Source organism: Natator depressus, chromosome 6 (genome assembly GCF_965152275.1).
Source record: "Natator depressus isolate rNatDep1 chromosome 6, rNatDep2.hap1, whole genome shotgun sequence".
Lineage (NCBI taxonomy): Eukaryota > Metazoa > Chordata > Testudines > Cheloniidae > Natator > Natator depressus.
Genome location: NC_134239.1, coordinates 48,189,092 through 48,211,633, shown reverse-complemented (window position 1 = coordinate 48,211,633; position 22,542 = coordinate 48,189,092). Strand labels below are relative to the sequence as shown.

Sequence of the window (22,542 nt, the reverse complement as noted above, 5' to 3'; positions counted from 1 at the left end):
TTTAAATAACATCGTGTAAAAACTTAGGCCGTCACGGCAGCATTGTCTCCACTAGCACCCCCAATGGTGTTACAACCAGTTGGCGTTAGCAATGATAGAAGAAAAGTTGCCAAAAAATAAACCCTAGTGTAGACACAGCCCTAGTAGCAATCATGTTTAAATATAGTTGCTAGAACACTTATGACACAACTTCCTTGACAAATATTCACTTGGATGTATTTTGCAAGAACCATAATATATCCTTGTTTTAAAGCTGTGCTAAAGACAAAAGAGATTTGGTAGGTATAGATGGCCAATATTAATAGTGCTATTAGGCTGCCTGGGTTTCAGAGAAAAATCTCTGTCCACACCGATAAGGAAAAATGTACTAGCTGCAACCACATTTAAACACGGAAGTTATTATTATTTATCACATGTATTACAGTGGCATCAGAGGTTCAGAATTCGGGTTCCTTTATGTTACAGATGAGCACACACTGTAGGAGAGGAAGAGGAGTATGGATGCTAGCACAGTTTCACCAGTCGTGAATCATTACTTTACCACTTACCTTCTGAGTGCTGTAAGCTGGAAGTTTTCCATACAATACTGTATGAAATTTCTCAAGTCAGTCTTGCTGATTCCACCAATAGGATTTATATCAGCACTGGAGCAATCGTACTTAGTCAAGTATCCGTGAAGACTGAAAGAGAATAAGGAACTTTATATAACAACCAAAATCCTAGAAATAGGGCCTTTTATGTTTTCATGTGTATTTATAAGGCTATCCGTTTTTTAAAGTCATTGGGACATTCAGGGGTAAACTGATTAATGTTCGGACGTGGTAGTGCTACTCTAATGATCATTAGGTCTCTGGCAGGGAGGTGATAATATTTTAATACCTACTGCAACCGCAGTTAGCATTGTATGTATTAATAGAATAATAAAATAAAAACAAAATGAAGACTGTATTTTCTGAAGCAATGTAGGCTGACTGCCTCCCAGGACTAGCACAAGCCACTTCTTAGGGCCCTTCCCTCTTGAGGTCTCAACTTTCCTGGATAATCCAACCACTCAGAGACTCACCTGATCTCACCTTCTTGGGAAATCAGTGGGGTAAGTAATTTACAGGCTACTCTGTGGAGAGGCAAGATGGTCCAGTGAATAGGACACTGAACTAGGACTTGGGAGGTGTGGGCTCCACCTCTGAGCTTCACCATGACTTTGGGAAAGTCTCTATGCCTCTATTTGGACTGTAAACTCTCTGGGCAGGGATAGTTTCAATGCACAGTGTGTCTGTACAGAGCCTGGACTAAAGGGGCCCTGATCTTGGTTGGGGTCTCTAATGTCTACACTGCAACATAAGCCTATGCTTGAGCCCAGGCTTAAGCCAACGCCTCCTTGTGTCTGCACTCCAATTACGCTGACCCAGGGTCCCAGGACTCTGCAGAGCTCAAAGGTCAAAGCTCTAGCCAAACCAGGACCAGGGTCCAAGCCCTATTGCTTCGCAGTGTAGATGCAGGGCTGCTTGACTTGGGTCCTGGAACTCATCCAAAAGTATCCCACAATTCCACGGGACAACTTCCTTAGTCCTCTCTATCCCAACAATCTGCAGTCCACGCTACTGAAAAGGGAAGCCACTCCCCGCTACCCTTAGCGAACAGTAGCAGCTCAGGTCAGCATTAACCCATTCTCTTCTGATCACCCATCGACAAGCACACCATCAGAGAGCCTCCTGGGTTTGCAATGGGTTTGGTGGGCTATTCCTGTAACAACAACCCCTCAGTTCTCCAGCATGTAAAACATGCAGGGCAGGCAGTAAAGTTTTCCCACAGTGCAGCACAGTCCTAGTGCTAGAGTGGCCACATTTCAGGAGACTTTGGGATATGGTAACTTTGACTCAGGTCTGCGCACTGCAGTGTGGATGCCCAAGCCCTAGGTTAGAGCATAGGGTAGACAAGTCTTAATATAGGGTTTAAATACAATGTAGACACTTAAGCCCAGGGTTCTGTAACACAAGTCAGCTAACGTGAGTCCCACTAACCCTGGGCTTACTTAAGTATGTCTGACTGTTGTTTTGTATTACACTGCAGTGTATTCACGCCCAACTCCCACATTTACAACTTTAGGATCTGCAAACTGTAAATCTAACTGTGATGCCTCCACCAACCAATGAAGCAGGGCATTTCACACAAAAACAACTAAAATACTGCCTTACTTACCTCAATAGCAACTAAAATCCCACCTTTCCAGGCTCCCATGGTCACAGGTCACCTTTGTCCTTTGTGATGCCCCACCATACTATGACCAAGCTACTAAACTTGGTCCTGATTTTTTAAAATATATGGCATGGCTTCCAAAGTTGTTGGGGGTTTTTTGTTTGTTTGTTTTTTAAATCTCTAATAACAAAGTCATCAAAAGACACAAAATATTAGTTTCACTTTCATTTTCTATTTACTATATGGGTCACCTTCGCTACTGAAGGTTGCTGAGAAAGAAACAGCTGTTCTTTTTATCAAATGACTGCACCAATTCTCAAATGGGCATCTAAAAAATGTCGACTGATTTGGTTCAGTTCATAGTTTCATTGATTCCGGTACACTCATTTTATTCTTAAATTAAGTATATTTCCTGGGGCATTGATATATACTGGCATCCAGTAGAGTTACAAAAGACTGCAGTGAATTCGACTCCCCATGACTTAATAGATTTCCAATATTCGCCCACCTTTCATCCACATTGGCTGATCCGAGCACTAGAAGCCCGCCAGACATCCCGCGAGCCCAATGACTCAGCTGAGCAAACAAGTAGGCAAGGACCATTCTTATTCTAGCCTACAAATCAAATTGAGAAATAAAGCAGATTTACAAAGCAAACTACTTTCTCCTTCATAACACAGAATTCGAAGTCAAATTAAAACATCCACTAATAACTACAATGAGCCCAGTATACTTCAGAACTAAGCCACATGTAGAACTGCAGTCTCTACAGGTGACTAGTGAACACCGCAACCCAGTGTCACTTAATCCCCAAATGTTAGTATAAGAATGATTATGTGGGCTGGATCCTTTGGGGAAAACAAAAGCATACCTGCACATTCTGTAGTGCCAGATTTTCCCTGCTGCTCCCTCCACAGACACGGAACTGGGGAGATCTGCCCATCACCATACTGAAAATCCCCACGATGGCTTTCACTGCCACATCTATGTTTAGATTTATATGATAGCTGAGAAGATTACAAGCACAAGTAAATCAGTTTGCATGTTTCGGACTAGGTAAAACAGTATAAAACAAATGATTTTAACTTTGTCTTCCTTATGTGAAGAAAATAAGCAATCCCTCAGTTCTCTAGCATGTAAATCAAGGACACAGGGGTAAGGCACTAAAGCCTGCCACTATCTAATATCTGGCTTCTAGACTTGGGGAGCCTGGAGCGCAGACTTTTCAAGTTCAGTTGATTGGTTTCCCCCAATGTTTCTAATGCCCACCCCCACACATACATTCAGGTATTAAGGCTGTAATATTCTACTTACCACCCTTATTACTCAGATACTGGTCTTTTAGAAAACCTGAAGCTGTATATGAAATCTTAACTGCAACATTATTTAATCCAAGCATTTCTTATTCTATACCTGCCTATTTGTTCAGCCAACAATTTGGCCCTGTTGTATGTATCCTGGGAGGAGTTCTCGCTAGCCATGTAACAAGTGGTGAAGATATGTCCACAGAATTCCTGGGAATCCTCAGGAGTGTAGGTCTCATCATTCACTATCCTACGTACGTCGGCCAGCACATCTTGATCTGCAGACAATCCAGTAAAAGGAGAAAGGAGATGAACCATCACAGATATCTTGTACTACTGCTAATTATATTTTGCTCTTCCACAGCACCAATCAGTAGAGAATTTCAAAGCACTTTACGATCATAAAGGAACTAAGCCTCACAACAGCCCTTCACAAAATAAGGTAACACTTCATTTGCTGGCATTTCAAACATTCTCAATTCCATCAAAGAGAATTATTGAGTTTGCTGCTGGTTTTGCGTCTATAAATATAAAAAAGTTTTGTCCCATGTATTACAAAGAGGCTTCATAAAGGATGAAATGCTAATCCAGTACAAAGGACTAGCTCAAAGTCTATGAACTATTTCAACCCAATTTCAGGGCTTAACTTTCCTTAAGCACCTGTGTGAGACTTAAGCGCTGCTTAAGAACTGTGCTGGCCGACATACACAGTTGAATTTCACCCAAAATGAATAAACTCTCCCACAATAAACTGGAACACCAGACCCAAACATCCCAAAGTTTGGATGGTAAATCCAAAGAATAATCCAGATCCATGGCTGTGTATTCTATGCACTGCCCATAAGTGAAGACATGCACTACACATGTAGCTACACACGGCAGTGACAGGCCCTGGCAGTGGAAGGCGGTGGGGCAAGGCTCTGGTAGCTCCCCTCTGCCAGAGCCCTTCCCTGCTGTCATCTCCTGCTGAAGCCTTTCCCTGCTGCTCTTTCCCCTTCTCCCCCCTACTGCAGCTTTACACTATGGCAGGGAAAGGCTCTGGCAGCAGGGAGGCAGTGGGACACTACACTGTTAAAAATAGCAGTGTTGACGTGGGAGGCACTACTTGGGCACATAGAGAGTCAAGGTTCAGGCATGCTGGGCACTCTATTCTATTCACCTAAGCCATGCCTCACTATTTACACTGCTATTTATGCCCCCGCTAGCAGGCATGCTGCATGTGTACTCCACACGCCGTAAGTGTAGACATAGCCTGAGTTTCATAGCTGACCAAACCCCATAAATACAATTGGGAGGATCTTTGAAATCTGGATCCACATTTTGGCTGGGTTTCTCAAAAGGCATCTAAGGCAATTAGCTACCACACTCCACTGAAAAGGTAGGGCCTGATCTCTGATTAAGCACATAACCAGTATGTTGCACCTTATGTACTGTACTAATGGCTAATATTCATTTACCTCTAACCATTATCAAGCTTGATTACTTTGACAAGGACACACACACAAACCCCAACTTACTTCCACTCTTGACTGCAAGGCAAACCTGGTGACACATGGAGTACACAATGCAAGCTGTAGCAGAGCTGTCAATTCCACCACTAAGTGGTAGGAAAAATCCTGCCTTAAACAGCAAACAATGGAAAAGCTGTGAGAACTGCCATTGTAAAAACATATTTTACCCTTCAGAAACAATATTTTGAGCCTATTCCTGCGTCCCTCCCTCAGGTGAGTTATGCATGCTCCAGCCAGCAGGGCCAGTCAATTCTGGTAGTACTTCGGAACATTGGAAAACAGATCTAGCAAAACATTTCACACCCTTATCACTTTGCATTGGCTAACCAAGCCAAGTCTCAGGTTAAACCCTTTACTCTGATGGCTAGAAAAAGCTGCTGAACAGGTCCTCACTCTCTAGTGTGGTTAAGGAAAGCTAATTAAGAAGGATGGAGTTCTTAGCATCCAATCCACTCTGTTTAATTTGGATCATTGCTTAATGTGATCCTCATGTTTTGAAATAAGCAGATCTTTGGAATCAAACTGCTAGTATGTGTGTTTGGCACTTTTCTTTGTCCATCTACTTAAAATGGCTTTTGAGAAGTTGGAAGGTGCTTTTACCATTCCTGAGAAGGAATGGTAAAAGCAGTTACCTTGCAATGGATGCTGTATGTTTTGTTTATAGTTATGGACCTCCTATTTTTAGAGAGCTGTAACTGGCTAGTACTTTTTCATGTGTCTCTGTAGGCTCTCAACTACTACTGAGATTTCATCTGTGTGCGCGTTAGCAATGGTTGAATAGGTTGCAGATGCAATAAACTGGTGGTGTAGGTTAAATCTCAAATTCACTGTCCTATTCATCAATAGTTTACATGATAGTTACCCTCCATTTTCATGTTACAGGGAAAGCGTGAGTAATACACTTCTCCCCATAACAGCCATAATGGGCCCAGTCTTACTCCCATAGAAGTCAATATGAGTTTTCTACTGGATTTCAGTGGATGCGGGAGCAAGCCCAGAACTGGCATGAATACAAGCAACACAACTCAGTACTTGTGTGATGTACGGCAGGGATGAAAAGAGGGCCCAAAACCAAGCAGAAGCAAAAAAAAAAAAAGTCAACAGCAACATGAATGCACAAAGAAAACAGATTCATGAATGAAGCTCTTAGAAGGAATTTCTCTTGAGGGATCCTAAACAATCTGGCCAGATTCAGTGCTGATTTACACCCTACACAATTCCATTGAGTTTAATCAGATTGCCAGGGTGTAAGTCAGCAATGAAACTGGTGTATTGTTTCTGGGGACAGTGTAGAAAGGATGCCATTTTTTATCATGCCATTAAAAGTATGTTGCTTGCAGGAAACTGGAGCACCAACTTAGGTTACCAAAAAAAAAAAAACACCCAAAAAAAACCCCCCTTTGTCAATGGGAGTTTTGTTATTGAATTTAAAGAAAGCAGGACTGAGCACTAACAGATTTGAAGAGAACAGTTAGACACACCTTGAATAAGTGCTTTAAGCTTGAACTGACGATACTAGTGAAAAGTCTCCCAGAATAATCTTGCTCTAAAGAGATCTAGGTAGAGGCAAGCTACCTATACTGTTCTTATGGTTAAAACATAGAAAAACAATGTTGAAAAGAGTTCTTACCTGCTCACTGCGTCTTAAGTAGTCCCAAAGCCAACATGCAGGGCCAAGGCTGAAAGTTAAAAAATACAAATATTAGGGCTGTCAAGAGATTAAAAAAATTAACCGTGATTAACCGTGCTATTAAACAATAATAGAATACCATTTATTTAAATATTTTGGATGTCTTCTACATTTTCAAAAATATCGATTTCAATTACAACACAGAATACAAAGCGTATATTGCTCACTTATATCTATTTTTAATTACAAATATTTGCACTGTAAAAAAACAAAAGAAATAGTATTTTTCAATTCCCCCATTAAAGTATTGTAGTTGAACTTAGAAATGTAGAATTATGTACAAAAAAACTGCATTGAAAAAGAAAACAAAGTCCACTCTGTCCTACTTCACATTCAGCCAATCGCTCAGACAAACAAGCGTGTTTACATTTGCAGGAGATAATGCTTTTCGCTTCTTACAATGTCACCTGAAAGTAAGAACAGGCATTCGCATGGCATTGTCATAGCCGGCGTCACAAGATATTTACTTGCCAGATGCGCTAAAGATTCATATATCTCTTCATGCTTCAACCACCATTCCAATCCAAAGCAGTGTGGACCGACGTATGTCCATTTTCATTGTCTGAGTCAGATGCCACCAGCAGAAGGCTGATTTTCTTTTCTGATGGTTCGGATTCTGTAGTTTCCGCATCGACATGTTGCTCTTTTAAGACTTCTGAAAGCATGCTCCTCACCTCATCCCTCTCAGATTTTGAAAGGAACTTTAGATTCTTAAACCCTGGGTCCAGTGTTGTAGCTATCTTTACATTGGTACCTTCTTTGCATAAATCTCACATTGGTACCTTCTTTGCATTTTGTCAAATCTGCAGTGAAAGTGTTCTTAAGAAAATAAGAACGGCCATACTGGGTCAGACCAAAGGTCCATCTAGCCCAGTATCCTGTCTACTGACAGTGGCCAATGCCAGGTGCCCCAGAGGGAGTGAACCTAACAGATAATGATCTAGTGATTTCTCTCTCCTGCCATCCATCTCCACCCTCTGACAAACAGAGCTAGGGACACCATTCCTTAACCAATGAACAACATGCTGGGTCATCATCCAAGACTGCTACAACATGAAATACATGGCAAAATGTGGGTAAAACAGAGCAGGAGACATACAATTCTCCCCCAAGGAGTTCATTCACAAATTTAATTAACACATTATTTTTTTAACGCGCGTCATCAGCATGGAAGCATGTCCTCCGGAATGATGGCCGAAGCATGAAGGGGCATATGAATGTTTAGCACAGGAGTGGCCAATCTGAGCCTGAGAAGGAGCCAGAATTTACCAATGTACATTGCCAAAGAGCCACAGTAATATGTCAGCAGGCATCCCCATCCGCTAACCCCCTCCAGCCCCAGCGCCTCCCGCCCACCAGCAGCCCTGCCAATCGACGCCTCCCACTCCCTCCCACCCGCTGCAATCAGCTGTTTTGCAGTGCGCAGGAGGCTCTGGTGCGGAGCAGGGAGGAGCGAGAGCATGACAGGCTCGGGGGAAGAGGCAGGGACCTTGGGAGAAGGGGTGGAGTGGTGGCAGGACCTGGGGCAGAGCAGGGGGTTGAGCAATGAGTACCCCACACCACACTGGAAAGTTAGCCTCTGTAGCTCCAGCCTTTGAGTCAGCGCCTATGCAAGGAGGTGCATATTAACCTCTGAAGAACCGCATGTGGCTCCAGAGCCACAGATTGACCACCCCTTGTTTAGCATATCTGACATGTAAATACCTTGCAATGCGGGCTACAAAAGTGCCATGCGAACGCCTGTTCTCACTTTCAGGTGACATTGTAAGTAAAACACAGGCAGCATTATCTCCTGTAAATGTAAACAAACTTATTTGTCTTAGCCATTGGTTGAACGTGAAGTAGGACTGAGTGGACATATAGGCTCTAAAGTTTTACATTGTTTTGTTTTTGAATGCAGTTATGTAACAAAAAAATCTACATTTGTAAGTTGCACTTTCACGATAAAGAGATCGCACTACAGTACTTGTATGAGGGGAGTTGAAAAATACTATTTTATCATTTTAAGAGTGCAAATATTTGTAATAAAAAATAAAATATAGTGAGCACTGTACACTTCGTATTCTGTTGTAATTGAAATAAATATATTTGAAAATGTAGAAAAACATCCAAAAATATGTAATACATTTCAATTGGTATTCTATTGTTTAACAGTGCAATTAATCGCGATTAACTTTTTTAATCACGATTAATTTTTTGAATTAATCACGTGAGTTAACTGCGATTAATCAACAGCCCTAATAAATATTCCAGAACAGTTATAAGATAAGAACTATTTCATATTTAAAAATCCATCTTTATTGATCTCCTTTGTTTAGACACTTCTCCACTAGGACTTTACACACCATCAAGAAATAATTTTAGTCTCCAAATTTTTTTAACCTTACCAATAAACTATGCAACAGACTATATTTTTATTTTGAGTAAATTCATTTCCCCACCTCATTTATGCCTACCAGATTTCTTCCTCAGGACTATGATATCTCCACTGGATTGGCTCACAGGTAGGTACACATATATCATCAGAACACGACAGAGCAAAATTCACTTTTATTCTGGGATAGGAATTCACTTTGCTTGCCTAATTAATAGAATAGAACATTTGGGAAGTCATCAGTTTTAATGTAGCATTTATCTATAAAAGCATGTTCACAGATAATACTGGAATTCTAGAATACTGCAGAAACCAAAGTATTTCAACAGTCTCTTTCAATAATTGAAAATGTGTTGACTCAATGACTTATCGAAATTCATCAAAGAGCACAAGTTCAACACATTTGAAGAATGCTTACCTCTAGGTTACGACATGAAATTTCTGCCCTATAACTTCGAACATCTTCCAAATCCAGTGTAGCAACCAAGACTTCCTGGGGAAAGGCATTTAAAATTAGACCTCTGACACAGGTACAGAATGGCTTTTCAAACCCAAATGTACGGTACAAAGAACTGTTTAAAAAGGGATACAGCCATTTCCATGTAGATATTTCCTGCTCAATCTACTCATGAGTGAAAGACCAGTGACTTCAATAGGATTCCTCACATGAATTAAATAAGAACAATTTATACTGAATGCACTTGACAATAGACTATCCCACAATCCCTACATGAAAAAGTTCATACTGACTTAACAAATTTCTTGTTTGCATAAGGGTTTGCAAAATTGAGCCTATAATTATTATACTCTAATTGACACCTTTGGGTCCAATTGCTTAAATAAGCACATATAAACCAACAAGGCCTGCTCCTCAGCACAATATCCAAACCTCCACGCCTCGTCTACATGAGGCTTTTCAGAAATTCTTCCCCTTCTGCAGCTCCATCACTGCAGACAAAAAAAGAAGTGCTAGTGTGGATTGGGGGCAGGCAATTATTTTACCAATGTGACATCTAGACCCCCTTGGAGCAGGGTTGGATAACTTGGTAAAAAGGTACTTGCTTGGTCTACATTAGGGCATCCAGCCAACCTAGCACCAATGGAATTGAACCTGTGCTAGACCAATGGCGGGAGAATTTCTGAAAAGCCTCAGCATAGCAGCAGTCCCACTGACTTCACCTTGCAACAAGGTCTGAGAAAAGAATAGCAATGCCAGGCTGAGGGAGACCAAGGAGTGAAATGAATCTCACAATGTCAGTCAGCCTGAGTTTATTACCACATCATTCAGTGAAAACTGGGATCCTTGAGCAATAGTGTCTCCATTCATAGAAATCATGGCACAACCATCATAGTACAGACGATCACCATCACAGCCTCTCTGATTGGCTAAGACATAAATCCCACCATTCTAAGAAGAAAAAAATATATTATTTTTTTTCCCAAAATATAACAGTTTGAAAACTATGGAATGTTAAAAGGCAAAACTACTGGTTTCTTTTGACCCCACCCCCAAAGTCCACTCTCCATCTTTACATTGTGGCTAATTTAGGGACCATTCCTTCCTTTTCATTTGAAAAAGTGCTCAGCACTTTGTAGGGCCCTGTGAAAACAAATAATACAACACACTGGCTACATGTGTTACATCTCCCTCAGATGGCTGTTACCGCCAGATGGAGTTGCCCCTTTAGTTCAAGTAGTAGAGGCCTATACTTTAGAACTGAAATTCAAAATTCAGGATGTGGGGGTGTTGCAAAAACAATAATTCTTTATAACAGAGGGCTTGGCAAAATAAGGAAGAAATTATGTTTGGATGTCTTGGGGCGCAGCTGACATTGTTAAGCAAGCAAAGTATGTTAAATTACTCTGAAGAGACATCATACACATAGCAATCACTTTTCATAGCTTAGCTTGCCATTCACAGGTTTGTTCCCCCCCCATCTCTATTACAAAACAAATCTAGTTTTTGCCTAATTACTGAATATGTATTTTTTCTTTTAAAATAAGGTGAGTTTTAGATATAAAAAATGCAAAACATCTTAACATCTTTATTTTTAAAAAATAATTTCCTTGAGAAAAAATCATCATCTTGCTAATCTCCACTGCAGTTATAAACCTCTGAAGGCAAAAGGATAAGGTGAGGTGGCATAAAGTGGATAAAACATTTCATGCTTTCAACAGTGAAATAATTAGTCACTTTGAATGGTGGTTTTGTCTCTTTATTGTTATAGTTTTTTGTTTGTTTGTTTTTTTAAAAAAGGAACCAAGATAGAGAAGAATCAAAGGTGCCCAATCTTTGGATCTCACATCCCTGGGGCTTGGTTTAATTAAATACATCCTGGTTTAAGATTTTGCTGACTCTCCTTTGTAGATATATATATATGAAAAGAAGAAGACGACAGATTTAGCTTTCCAATGCCATCAAGCTTAATTACTAGCACAGGCAGGCAACACTATGCCCTGTCAGAGTAGAGGAGACCACCCTGAAAAACTGGGCTAAGTAATGAAGAGATGAGTTGGTCTTTAAAAAGACCTACCTTTGCTGTTGCCGAATTTACCACATTCACACGGGTGTGAGCTTTCCGCAGCACATGGTGACTCCCTGACGAATTAGTGAAGATCTCCACCCCATCAAGCCCCATTTCAATATGAGGGCTGTAAAAATAAACGACAGTACAATACTCATCTGGCATTTCCTCTGTGTCACTTAAAATTAGTGGCAACTAATGACAACTCTTTTCCATGCCTAGAGTAGTCCACTGCCAGTTTAATATGTGTCTTGGTTAGTTCAAATAATGGAAATATTTGCTAAAGCATCATATTTATTTCCCTGCATAGCACTGTTCCTTTGTCATGGATGGACTGGTTCCCAGAGAAAAGGAGGGGCTTTGATCATCAAATGCCATCCTTCTAATTCAAAGGAAGTCAACTGTTCATATATCTGAATATCTTGATCCCAGCGAAACAAAAAGATAAGATGATCCTTCTTTGAGACGAAAGAAGATTTCTAACATTGAGGGAATTAAAGCATTCCTCCAAGGTCCATAGGTCTCCTCTCTCCTTCTCAGCAAACCCCACAGCACAAATAGATCGACTACAGTCACATGACATGGAAATGAGAAAACGAGCATGTTGCATTTTTTAAAAATTATTTTTATAGGAAATTGGTTGAAAATATACTGATATTAAAAGGACAATCAAACACAATTGAAAATTTTGCACCTTCTATAGCTACAAGGAACAAAGGATGACTAGAACTGAAAGAGTTTAGAGAAACATTTACATTTTTTTTCCTATTTGTTTAATTTATGCATCTGACAGCATTTTGTATTATAGTCAGTTTCACTGTTTCCCCTGCATGTCAATTAGTTCCCCATTCCTGCCTGCTAATCTGAGAAGACCGGGACCCTAGGTAGTTTCTCCCTTGTAAAGAAGTTTAAACCTCTACAGGAGAACAGAAAAAACTCTTATAAAAAAGTCTAAGGAATTTAAAAATTAAAACAACAGAATTCACGACACACTATTTAAAGGGCACTTAACTGTGCACTGGAATTTACTTTCCCCATAAGCAGGAAAGAAATTTCCAGAGCCTCAACTGAATACCCTTTAAACAGTATGTCTTGAATTTTGCATGTCCTGAGTTAGCTTCAGCTATTTCGCTATGCACTGCCTGCACTATTAAATTTAAAAAAAATAAAACTGATCATTAAAAATGAATAAAACCTAAATTAAAGAGTGAATAATACACCTATAGGTTAGTGTGCAAGTGATATCATGAGGGAGGTAAAATTCTGCAGTGTGGAAATTAGTTAGGTTCTCTGAATATGGTACAATGATTGGGAGTCTCCTTTGCAGATAAGTGGCCTGATAGTGATTTCACTTACACCACTGTGATGTTAAAGAATTTCTCTTGATTTACACCAATGTAAGTAACACCACTATCAGGCTCATCATTCGAGTGTGACATTCTATACCTTGGGGGAATGTGCTGTAACCCTCATATTCCTCATTTTCATATAATCGTGATCTTACGTATAAAGCATGCCTTGTAAGGTATCAGGGGAAAGGTTATCTGCTGCTCGATCCATTTCTTTATCCATATACGTATATCATTAATTCATATGAAGTTATGAGAATTGTGTTGTATTGTGGTCACTAAAGCATGCTGTAAGTTGGGGAATCAGCCCGACATTAGCTCCCCAGAGGCAACAGCAAGGAAAGTAACCAACGCCCAGGTGCGGTGTCAAGCAAGGGAGCTACAATGCAATGACTCACCTGCATGAGGCCACAACAGGGGAATTGATCAACCTTGCTTGAAGAGACTAAGGGCATGGCTACACTGGAAACTTTCATAGCGCTGCTGTGGGAGCGCTCCCGCAGCAGCGCTTTGAAGTGTGAGTGTCGTCGCGCACGAGCGCTGGGAGAATAGTCTCCCAGCGCTCCTGGTAATCCACCTCCACGAGGCGATTAGCTCAACGCGCTGGTAGCACGGCTCCCAGCGCTCGGAGCCTGTCCACACTAGTGCTTTAAAGCACTCAGATTTGCTGCGCTCAGGGGGGTCATTTTTCACACCCCTGAGCCAGCAAGTTAGAGCGCTATAAAATGTAAGTGTAGACAAGCCCTTATGCTCACCTGACTCTGGGGGGAGTGAAAGGGAGCAGCAAAGCCAAGAGGGAGGAAAGGACATGAATAAAGGGAGAGGCATTTGCCATGCTGCTCTCTCTCTTCCACCTACAACTACAGACACCACCAAGCGACTGAAGCGCTGATCAAAGGGGAGAGCCTGGCTGAAGAGCAGCCAGCCTATGGTGAGAACCATCTAAGTTTGTAAGGACACTGAAAGGGTTAAGAACAGCATTAAGAATGCGTTTTGCTTTTATTTTATTTATTATTTATTCTGACTTCTTATGCTTTGATTTATAATCACTTTAAATCTATCTCATAGTTAATAAATCTGTTTATTCTACCTGAAGCAGTGCATTTGTTTTGAAGCGTGTCAGAGACTCCCCTTGGGAGAACAAGCCTGGTACATATCAATTTCTTTGTTAAATTGACAAACTTATATAAGCTTGCAGCGTCCAGCGGGCATAACTGGACATTGCAAGACGGACGTTCCTACGGTTGTTTCTGGGACTGCAGATATTAGCTAGTGATAGTCACTTGCAAGTAGCTTGGAGCAGCTTACATGCCAGAGGCTGTGCATGAACAGCCCAGGACTGGGGGTTCTCACAGCAGAGCAGGGTAAGGCTGGCTCCCAGAGTCAAGGATTGGAGTGACCTAGCAGATCACCGGTCCAGATACCACCAGGTGGGAACGTTGCAATGAGTATCTTTCCTAATTCTTCAAAAGACACACAAAACCATAGTGGAAAAGTTTGGTTCCATATGTATTATCCTGGAAGACACTGTAGTACAATGAAACTCCTGATACATAAACTGGTTAATTAAAACTCTCAGGTTTATCTGTCATCCCAAGGAGTGACTTGGGCACACAGAGTTCTCAACACTGAAACTGTAATACATAAAGACAACAAAATTCTTTGTCCCATTTACTTAGACGCCTCCCCCACATGCATTTCTTGCTCCTTGTTATGTTTTGATAATCCAAGTTATGCCGGTACTGTCTGAAAGATTTTTTCCATAGAAGAACATTAACTGAGCTTTGCAGAGGCACCTCTCCTTCTGGCAGCTTCAGGACATGTTTCATCCTGTTTTTCATTCATCTCTTTGTCTTCATAGAATCATAGAATATCAGGGATGGGAAGGACCTCAGGAGGTCATCTAGTCCAACCCCCTGCTCAAAGCAGGACCAATCCCCAACTAAATCATCCCAGCCAGGGCTTTGTCAAGCCTGACCTTAAAAACCTCTAAGGAAGGAGATTCCACCACCTCCCAAGGTAACCCATTCTAGTGCTTCACCACCCTCCTAGTGAAAAAGTTTTTCCTAATATCCAACCTAAACCTCCCCCACTGCAACTTGAGACCATTGCTTCTTGTTCTGTCATCTGCCACCACTGAGAACAGTCTAGATCCATCCTCTTTGGAACCCCCTTTCAGGTAGTTGAAAGCCGCTATCAAATCCCCCCTCATTCTTCTCTTCTGCAGACTAAATAATCCCAGTTCCCTCAGCCTCTCCTCATAAGTCATGTGCTCCAGCCCCCTAATCATTTTTGTTGCCCTCCACTGGACTCTTTCCAATTTTTTCACATCCTTCTTGTTGTGTGGGGACCAAAACTGGACTCCAGATGAAGCCTCACCAATGCCGAATAGAGGGGAATGATCACATCCCTCGATCTGCTGGCAATGCTCCTACTTATGTAGCTCAAAATGCCGTTATCCTTCTTAGCAACAAGAGCACACTGTTGACTCATATCCAGCTTCTCATCCACTGTAACCCCTAGGTCCTTTTCTACAGAACTGCTGCATAGCCACTCGGTCTGTAGTCTGTAGTGGTGCATGGGATTCTTCCATCCTAAGTGCAGGACTCTGCACTCGTCCTAAGTGCAGGACTCTGCACTCATCAGATTTCTTTTGGCCCAATCCTCTAATTTATCTAGGTCCCTCTGTATCCTATCCCTACCCTCCAGCGTATATACCACTCCTCCCAGTTTAGTGTCATCGGCAGACTTGCTGAGGGTGCAGTCCACGCCATCCTCCAGATCATTAATGAAGATATTGAACAAAACCAGCCCCAGGAACGACCCTTGGGGCACTCTGCTTGATACCGGCTGCCAATTAGACATGGAGCCATTGATCACTACCCATTAAGCCCAATGATCTAGCCAGCTTTCTACCCACCTTATAGTCCATTCATCCAGCCCATACTACTTTAACTTGCTGGCAAGAATACCATGGGAGACCGTATCAAAAGCTTTGCTAAAGTCAAGGAATAACATGTCCACTGCTTTCCCCTCATCCACAGAGCCAGTTATCTCATCATAGAAGGCAATTAGATTAGTCAGGCATGACTTGCCCTTGGTGAATCCATGCTGACTGTTCCTGATCACTTTCCTCTCATGTAAGTGCTTCAGAACTGATTCCTTGAGGACCTGCTCCGTGATTTTTCCAGGGACTGAGGTGAGGCTGACTGGCCTGTAGTTCCCCGGATCCTCCTCCTTCCCTTTTTTTAAAGATGGGCACTACATTAGCTTTTTTCCAGTCATCCGGGACCTCCCCCGATCACCATGAGTTTTCTTACCTTTTTGGTGCCCACAGCTCTTCACAGATTTCACTCCCGAGGCATGTATCTTTGGTTGCTAGCACTGCATCACCAAAAGGAACAGTTTCCTGAGGTAAACAGAGAACACAGACATGCATGTTTAACAGGGGGCATGGTCTTATAGGAGTTAAAAAATTAATCCCCAAAAGACAAAAATATAGAACTACATAAAATTAGTATCAAAGCAAAAGCACAATGCACATTCTCTAATCTCAAACTGATTTTACTTCAAGATAGGCCCAAACTGAAAAATCCAGATCAGGTTCTTACCTCTCCCAGAGTTCCAGTGGTGTTAGGAGCTAGGGTTTTGGTTCAGGCCCATCTCTTTTTAATTAAAGATCCTGGAAAACAGGGGTAGCCCATGCAGTTCTAGAAGCCACCCTCAGATTTAACAAAAAGGTGTGGCAATAAGTCAGAGCTGTCTACTTAGATCAAGATGGAGCACTTTGTGCTGTAACATGCAATTGTTGCAGGTTGCACCTGTGCATGAAGCAAGGAGAAAAATCTGTTCTATTTTGGGAAATTCAGGTATGATCCTCCAGCTCCTGGTAAGCAGCCAATGTGATCCTCTGTTGGGCAAACTTTGGACCCTCTTGCCTTGCTGCGGAACATTAACATTTAAGTAAATAAGGCTAAATTATTCACTCATTCTCACAAATAACTCAAACTTCACTGAAACCACAGAATTTGCACTATTGTGACTGACAGCTGAATTTGGCCTAACAGTTTTTATTGTCATTAAGTTCTTTTTGATTAAGTTATGCCTAGCTGACACTAAAACAAGATCAGAAAACACATTCCTTAAACTCACCTGTCCTGTCACCTCCTGTATCATCCTGGGGAGAAAATATTCTTCCACAAACCTAAAACAATTATACAAATCAGCAATGCTCAGAAATAAATTTTCTGCTTTAACTCAATGCTATAGTCAATGCTAACCTGACGTTTCATAGAATTCGTCAGAAGGGACCATTATATCAATGCATGTGGATTGTGCCGCAAGGCGGCCAGAAATCCATGCTCCATTCTTGAGGTAGAATCTTCTGTAAACATCTAGAGAAGATACCCAGCTGGAGGTGGGTTTAGATCCCTAAACAGGCTGGGGACCCTTCCAACTCTAGACTCCATGGAAAGGCTTCTGCTTGGTCTGAAGGCAGTCAGGGGAAGTAGTATGGAGGGGAAGGACACTGCCACATTGGCAGCAGATTCTCTATTCTTTAAAGAGCCTCCCCTCCATGCATGGCTGTATGGGATACAAGTTTAGTCCTATTTAAAGAGCTTTCTAAATGAAATACCATTAGGTGGCTTAAATGAATTTCCCTTGCTGCTGAACCTGCAGTAGAAATAATGAATTGGCATGGGGATTTCAAACCCTTTGCTGTGACTGCAATGGCAAATCCATGCTTTTTAGCAGCCTCAGTAGTACGTTGTACACAGCCCACCGTGCTCTGCTCCATGGGGTAAACCATCGAAGTTCCCTGTAATTTCCTGTATTTGCCAGTATCATCTTTGGCCTGATCAGAAGAATTTTCCTTTAAAAAAAAGGGGGTGGGAGAGAGGGTTTAAGTACTCACACTGCAGCAAAGGCAAATGAGTATTAAGAAATGCCAAGTTTCTATTTATTTTTTCAGTATGTTTACTTTGCATATTTGATAGCAATTTATATACAGTCATTTTCACTGTTTCCCCTTGCATAGTCTGCCTGTTTCAGCTTCCTCTCTTGGCTTTATAGGTCCGTCACACAGCAGTGGGAATCTTTGATGTTTACATTAAGAAGTAAGACGTGATTGTAAATAGAAAGTTCACAAAAATTGCCCATCTCTTTGAAATTAACACGTATGAAACTGGCGTTGCCCCTTTAAATATTAATGTGTTGACATATGATTTGTTTTCGATTGATAACTATATACAAAGAAGTTAACCTAACCTGTGACTATAAAAGGTATTATCTAGATAAGAAATACATACTTGTTTAAAAAGATCACTCTACAGTTGTAGCGAACATTTCTGCACATAACAGGCCTGTACAAAAAAAAGAATCAGTGTTACCTGAAGCTAAGTTCATTAAATAAAACAAGCTGATTATTGAAAAACACTCCAATTAAAAATATCTACCACATTCCAGGAGATCTACTGTAAATGTGATATATATTTTAGCATCCTTTGCCACATTTGACTTGTGTGGTACCTCCAGCGGTGTCAACAGAGTAGAAAAGCTGACCTTATATATTTAATTTTAAAATGATGCAATTCAGAACCACTTAACCTAATACAGCACATAATTGAAAACATTTTCCCTAATATCAATGTAAGGTTGCTTCTACTCATGAAAGTAGTTTCTCTGTGATAGCTAGTTAGGATCATAAAGCCCTTGACATATATTTATAAATAGAGCCTCAACATTCCTGGGATAGATGCAAGTATTAATCCCATTGGACAGATGGGTAAACTGAGATACAGAAAGGTTGAAAGAATTGTATATGATCACACAATGAGTCCATGATCACCTAGAAATAGAACCCAGACTTTTTGTTTCCCAAGAGTATGCTCTAAATCCTAGTGATCCTTCCACTCAAATCTCTTTAAAAAAAGAATCATCAGAAATCTCTTTTTTCCTTCTGGATACAAACAGGGTCGTTTCACTATTTTTAAGTTTGAAAAATAAAAAGCCCAGTTTTTTATTTTTTTACTTTCATACTACAGCTCTTCCCATGTAAAAACTTCATGTGCAGGAGCAAAGCTCCTGGTACTGGACAACAACATTAAATACAGAGGATAAGTTTTCAAAAGTGCCTTTGTGACTCAGGAGCCCAAGTCCCATTTTTAAAATAACTTAGGCACTTTGAAGCCTAAATCACTTTTAAAAGTGGGGCTTAGGAGTCTAAGTCATTAAGGCACTATTGAAAAATTTTCCTATCTACACCTACAACTAAGGTCAACTAGCTACATCATTTAGGGCTATGAAAAATTTCACATCCCATTCAATGTAGTTAGGTCAACCTAACCGTCACTGTATACCCTTCCTTCGACCAAGCTACAACCTCTTGATGGGGTGGATTTACTAAAGGAACTGACAACCCCTTTCTGTTGATGTACTAAGTGTCTATGCTACAGTGCTAAGCAATGCTATGACTGGGCCACTGTAGCTCTAGAGTCCTTACTATCCAGTTGTGCAGGGGTGGCCAACCTGTGGCTCCAGAGCCACATGCGGCTCTTCAGAAGGTAATATGCAGCTCCTTGTATAGGCACCGACTCTGGGGCTGGAGCTACAGGCGCCAACTTTCCAATGTGCCAGGGGTTGCTCACTGCTCAACCCCTGGCTCTGCCACAGGCCCTGCCCCCACTCCATCCCTTTCCATCCTCTTCCATGAGCCTGCCGTGCCCTCGCTCCTTCCCCTTCCCTCCCAGGGCCTCCTGCATGCCACGAAACAGCTGATCAGGAGGTACGGGGAGGGAAGGGGAGGCGCTGATTGGTGGGGCTGTGGGTGGGTGGGAGGCGCTAGGAGCAGGGGTGGGAGCTAGTGACGTATAAATTCTGGCTCCTTCTCAGGATCAAGTTGGCCACCCCTGCAGTAGTGTCTGCTCAGGCACCCAGGTCACCTTTTTCCAGTGCAGCTGCCTCTTCATAATAAGTACACAACACTTACATTCCCACATCACAGATGATGTCTTGAGTGGCAGGAGATTCCAAAAGCTTTGCCAGAACTTCAAATGAATGTAAGAGTGTATCGGACTCATAATAGTGATCTGAACAGCCATAGCCACTGTGTACAAAAAGTTACAAAGCAAAAAATTCAGATGAGATCAGTAAGCCACTGCCACTTAAAATAAAATAAATAAAAACAACTCTCAAACATATGGAAATTACACAGAGTACAAACAAACTGTATAGTTTACCATTTACATTGACAGCATTTAAAATTCTACAGTATTGTTGTTGAAGTATTCTTTTTCACAAAAAAATAACATGGTTTAAACTAAGGACAGAACTGAACATTACATTTACCATCTGGAATTTTCATTATAATACACTTAATAATTGATGCCACTGTGAGTTGTAAAACAAAGGACCCAGTCCTGCACCCTTCACTACCATTAATACATTTTTGCTCATAAAGCCAACCCTGGGGTTTAAACTGCAATTTGCATACTATTACACAGAGTATTCTGCATTACGATTTGTTCTTGACCATTCATTGTTGTTTAGTTATTCTGTTGATGAGCAATATACACTTCTCCCCCTTGAAAACATACCAAATATACAGGAATTAAGATGGTCTCACCAAATTTCAAGCTCTGGTCCAAGTCTGTATCTTGCTCCTTTGTATTTTGCTATTTCAATACCTATAAAATGGTGGGGTGGGGTGAGGGGGGGGGAGAAGATGAGTCCATTCTAAACAGAAAACATTAAATGGTAATCTAACCTGTCAGCGTGCAGAGGGGATCCCAGTATTGGACATAAAGTCTCAGGTTGGTTTTAATAGTCTCCATCCATATAACAGTGTCATCCTGTAATCTTTTAGTCCTTTTGAAGTGTCACTATCCTTTTTGGTTCAAGTTTATTTAGAGGCAGATTTTTCAGAAGAGCTCAGTTTCCATTTAGCACCTTAACAAAATGGCCAGATTTTCAAAAGTGCTTAGCAATAACCATTCATTTGAATACCTAACTGGGAGCAGAGCTCTTTTGAAAATCTACCCATTAGAGCCTTATAATGACAAAGGGAAGCTAAGAAAAAAGGAAATGGGTCAGAAGGGGCTGTACAAACTGAAGCAGTGGTTCGGTGCAGTGACTGCTACACACGTGAGGCTGCAGCAGCTCCTCCACACAACCATACCATACTGGGAGAGCTCCACAGATGCAAGAACAAGGAAACAGGCCTTGTACAACAGATCAACTCCTGGAAAAGCAGGGCTGAAAATCTACTGTGCGAACACTGATGCTGGCTTGACCACTGAGAGCTTCAGCTGCCTCTGTGCACTGCCACAAAGGAGGGCATCATAGAGGCAATCTCTGAGCTGCTCAGAAAGGGTCCTTTCTGCCTGGTCAGGAAGGGACTGGGCTTTTATCTTCACTCTTCTCCTTCCAAGCAGCACCCCCCTGCTTTCCCCCCATTCTTCCTTTCCCACTTTGAGCCAGAGTGGGTCAGCTGGCAGGACAATCTTAGGCTTTCCAGGTCCTCAGAGTAGTTCCTGGTGTCACTTTCCCATGGCTCTCTTCCCTGTCATGGGAAAGAGACACAGGGAGCTACACTGGGGACCAAAAAGCCTAAAACTGTCAGCTGACCCACTCTGGCTCAAAAAAAAATATCCCATTTTAATTCAATCAGGGCAACAACATCACCCCCTGCGCTGAGTTTAGCTGGACACCAGTGGGGCTCAGGAGTTCATGGACCGCCTGCATGGGGCTCAGTTCTCTAGTCATCACCCACTTTGCACCAGCTGCAGCCCCAGGAAGTTGAGAGAAATCTCCCGCCCCCGAGGCCAGGGAGTCACCGCTTCCCCGCCAGGTGATGGCTGAAGCCTTGCCCCTAACGTGCCCCCACTTGCTTTTTAAAATCCGTGCCAAATTGCCATCAAAATCTAGAGCCCACTGGTTGAGGGCACAGGTAGCCATTGTCACGGTCCTGCCCATGGCCGCAGCTCCGCCTGGGGCGCCGCTCCTCCCCTGCAGCTGGCCGCACGCGAAGCGGCTCCAGCCCGGCCAGCAGCAACACACTGCACCAGCCCTAAGCGCTTCCGGCGGGGCTGACGTTTTCCTTCCTGCCTTCCCTCCTCCCCCCAGATCAGAGCAGAGCCTCCAAGGGGCCCTGTCAGGCTTCTCTTCCCCGGCTGCTCGCGTCGGTTTCCAGCTCTCATGCCCTAGCAGCAGGCTGCAATGTTTGGGAAGGGATCTAAACACCGCAAGGGAATCCAAGCACATTGTATCGGGAGGGGCGGGAGTGTTCATGACAACGTTTGTATTCATAGTAGGTTTTAGTAAACCTTTTTTTAAAATGACCCATTCCCACCGCTTTGGGTCTAAACTATCTTAGGGGGCCCCTTTAAAACAAGCACGCTTTTGCTTGATTTACCAATCCATGTAATATTTGGGGTTGTGCCATTCATTCAGTGTATACAAGGTTCTGTTATAGAGCTTTTCAACTGAAAAAGCTTATGTTTTGTTATTTAAAATATAAGGTGTAAGGCACCTAAATGCTTTAGTGCTGGCCACTGGCATTTACATTTCTAACAAATAAAATGAAGGTGAAAGAT

The 22,542-nt window shown here is 42.0% G+C and overlaps 1 protein-coding gene across 1 annotated transcript in view; it reads right to left on the bottom strand.

Moving 5' to 3' along the window:
* NADSYN1 (NAD synthetase 1) overlaps positions 1-22,016 on the bottom strand; it is a 29,010-nt gene extending 6,994 nt beyond the window's left edge. The window contains exons 1-17 of the mRNA XM_074955214.1: positions 21,838-22,016; positions 20,574-20,634; positions 19,938-20,054; positions 18,259-18,312; positions 17,733-17,822; positions 17,102-17,153; positions 16,270-16,358; positions 11,610-11,727; positions 10,352-10,483; positions 9,494-9,568; positions 9,158-9,282; positions 6,642-6,690; positions 5,018-5,120; positions 3,610-3,778; positions 3,068-3,203; positions 2,705-2,811; positions 549-680 (exon numbers count right to left, since the gene is read on the bottom strand). Of these exons, the coding sequence (XP_074811315.1) occupies positions 549-680; positions 2,705-2,811; positions 3,068-3,203; positions 3,610-3,778; positions 5,018-5,120; positions 6,642-6,690; positions 9,158-9,282; positions 9,494-9,568; positions 10,352-10,483; positions 11,610-11,727; positions 16,270-16,358; positions 17,102-17,153; positions 17,733-17,822; positions 18,259-18,312; positions 19,938-20,054; positions 20,574-20,634; positions 21,838-21,922 (1,694 nt within the window). The 5' untranslated portion in view covers positions 21,923-22,016. The remainder of the gene's footprint in view (positions 1-548; positions 681-2,704; positions 2,812-3,067; positions 3,204-3,609; positions 3,779-5,017; positions 5,121-6,641; positions 6,691-9,157; positions 9,283-9,493; positions 9,569-10,351; positions 10,484-11,609; positions 11,728-16,269; positions 16,359-17,101; positions 17,154-17,732; positions 17,823-18,258; positions 18,313-19,937; positions 20,055-20,573; positions 20,635-21,837) is intronic.
* Positions 22,017-22,542: the final 526 nt, after the last annotated feature.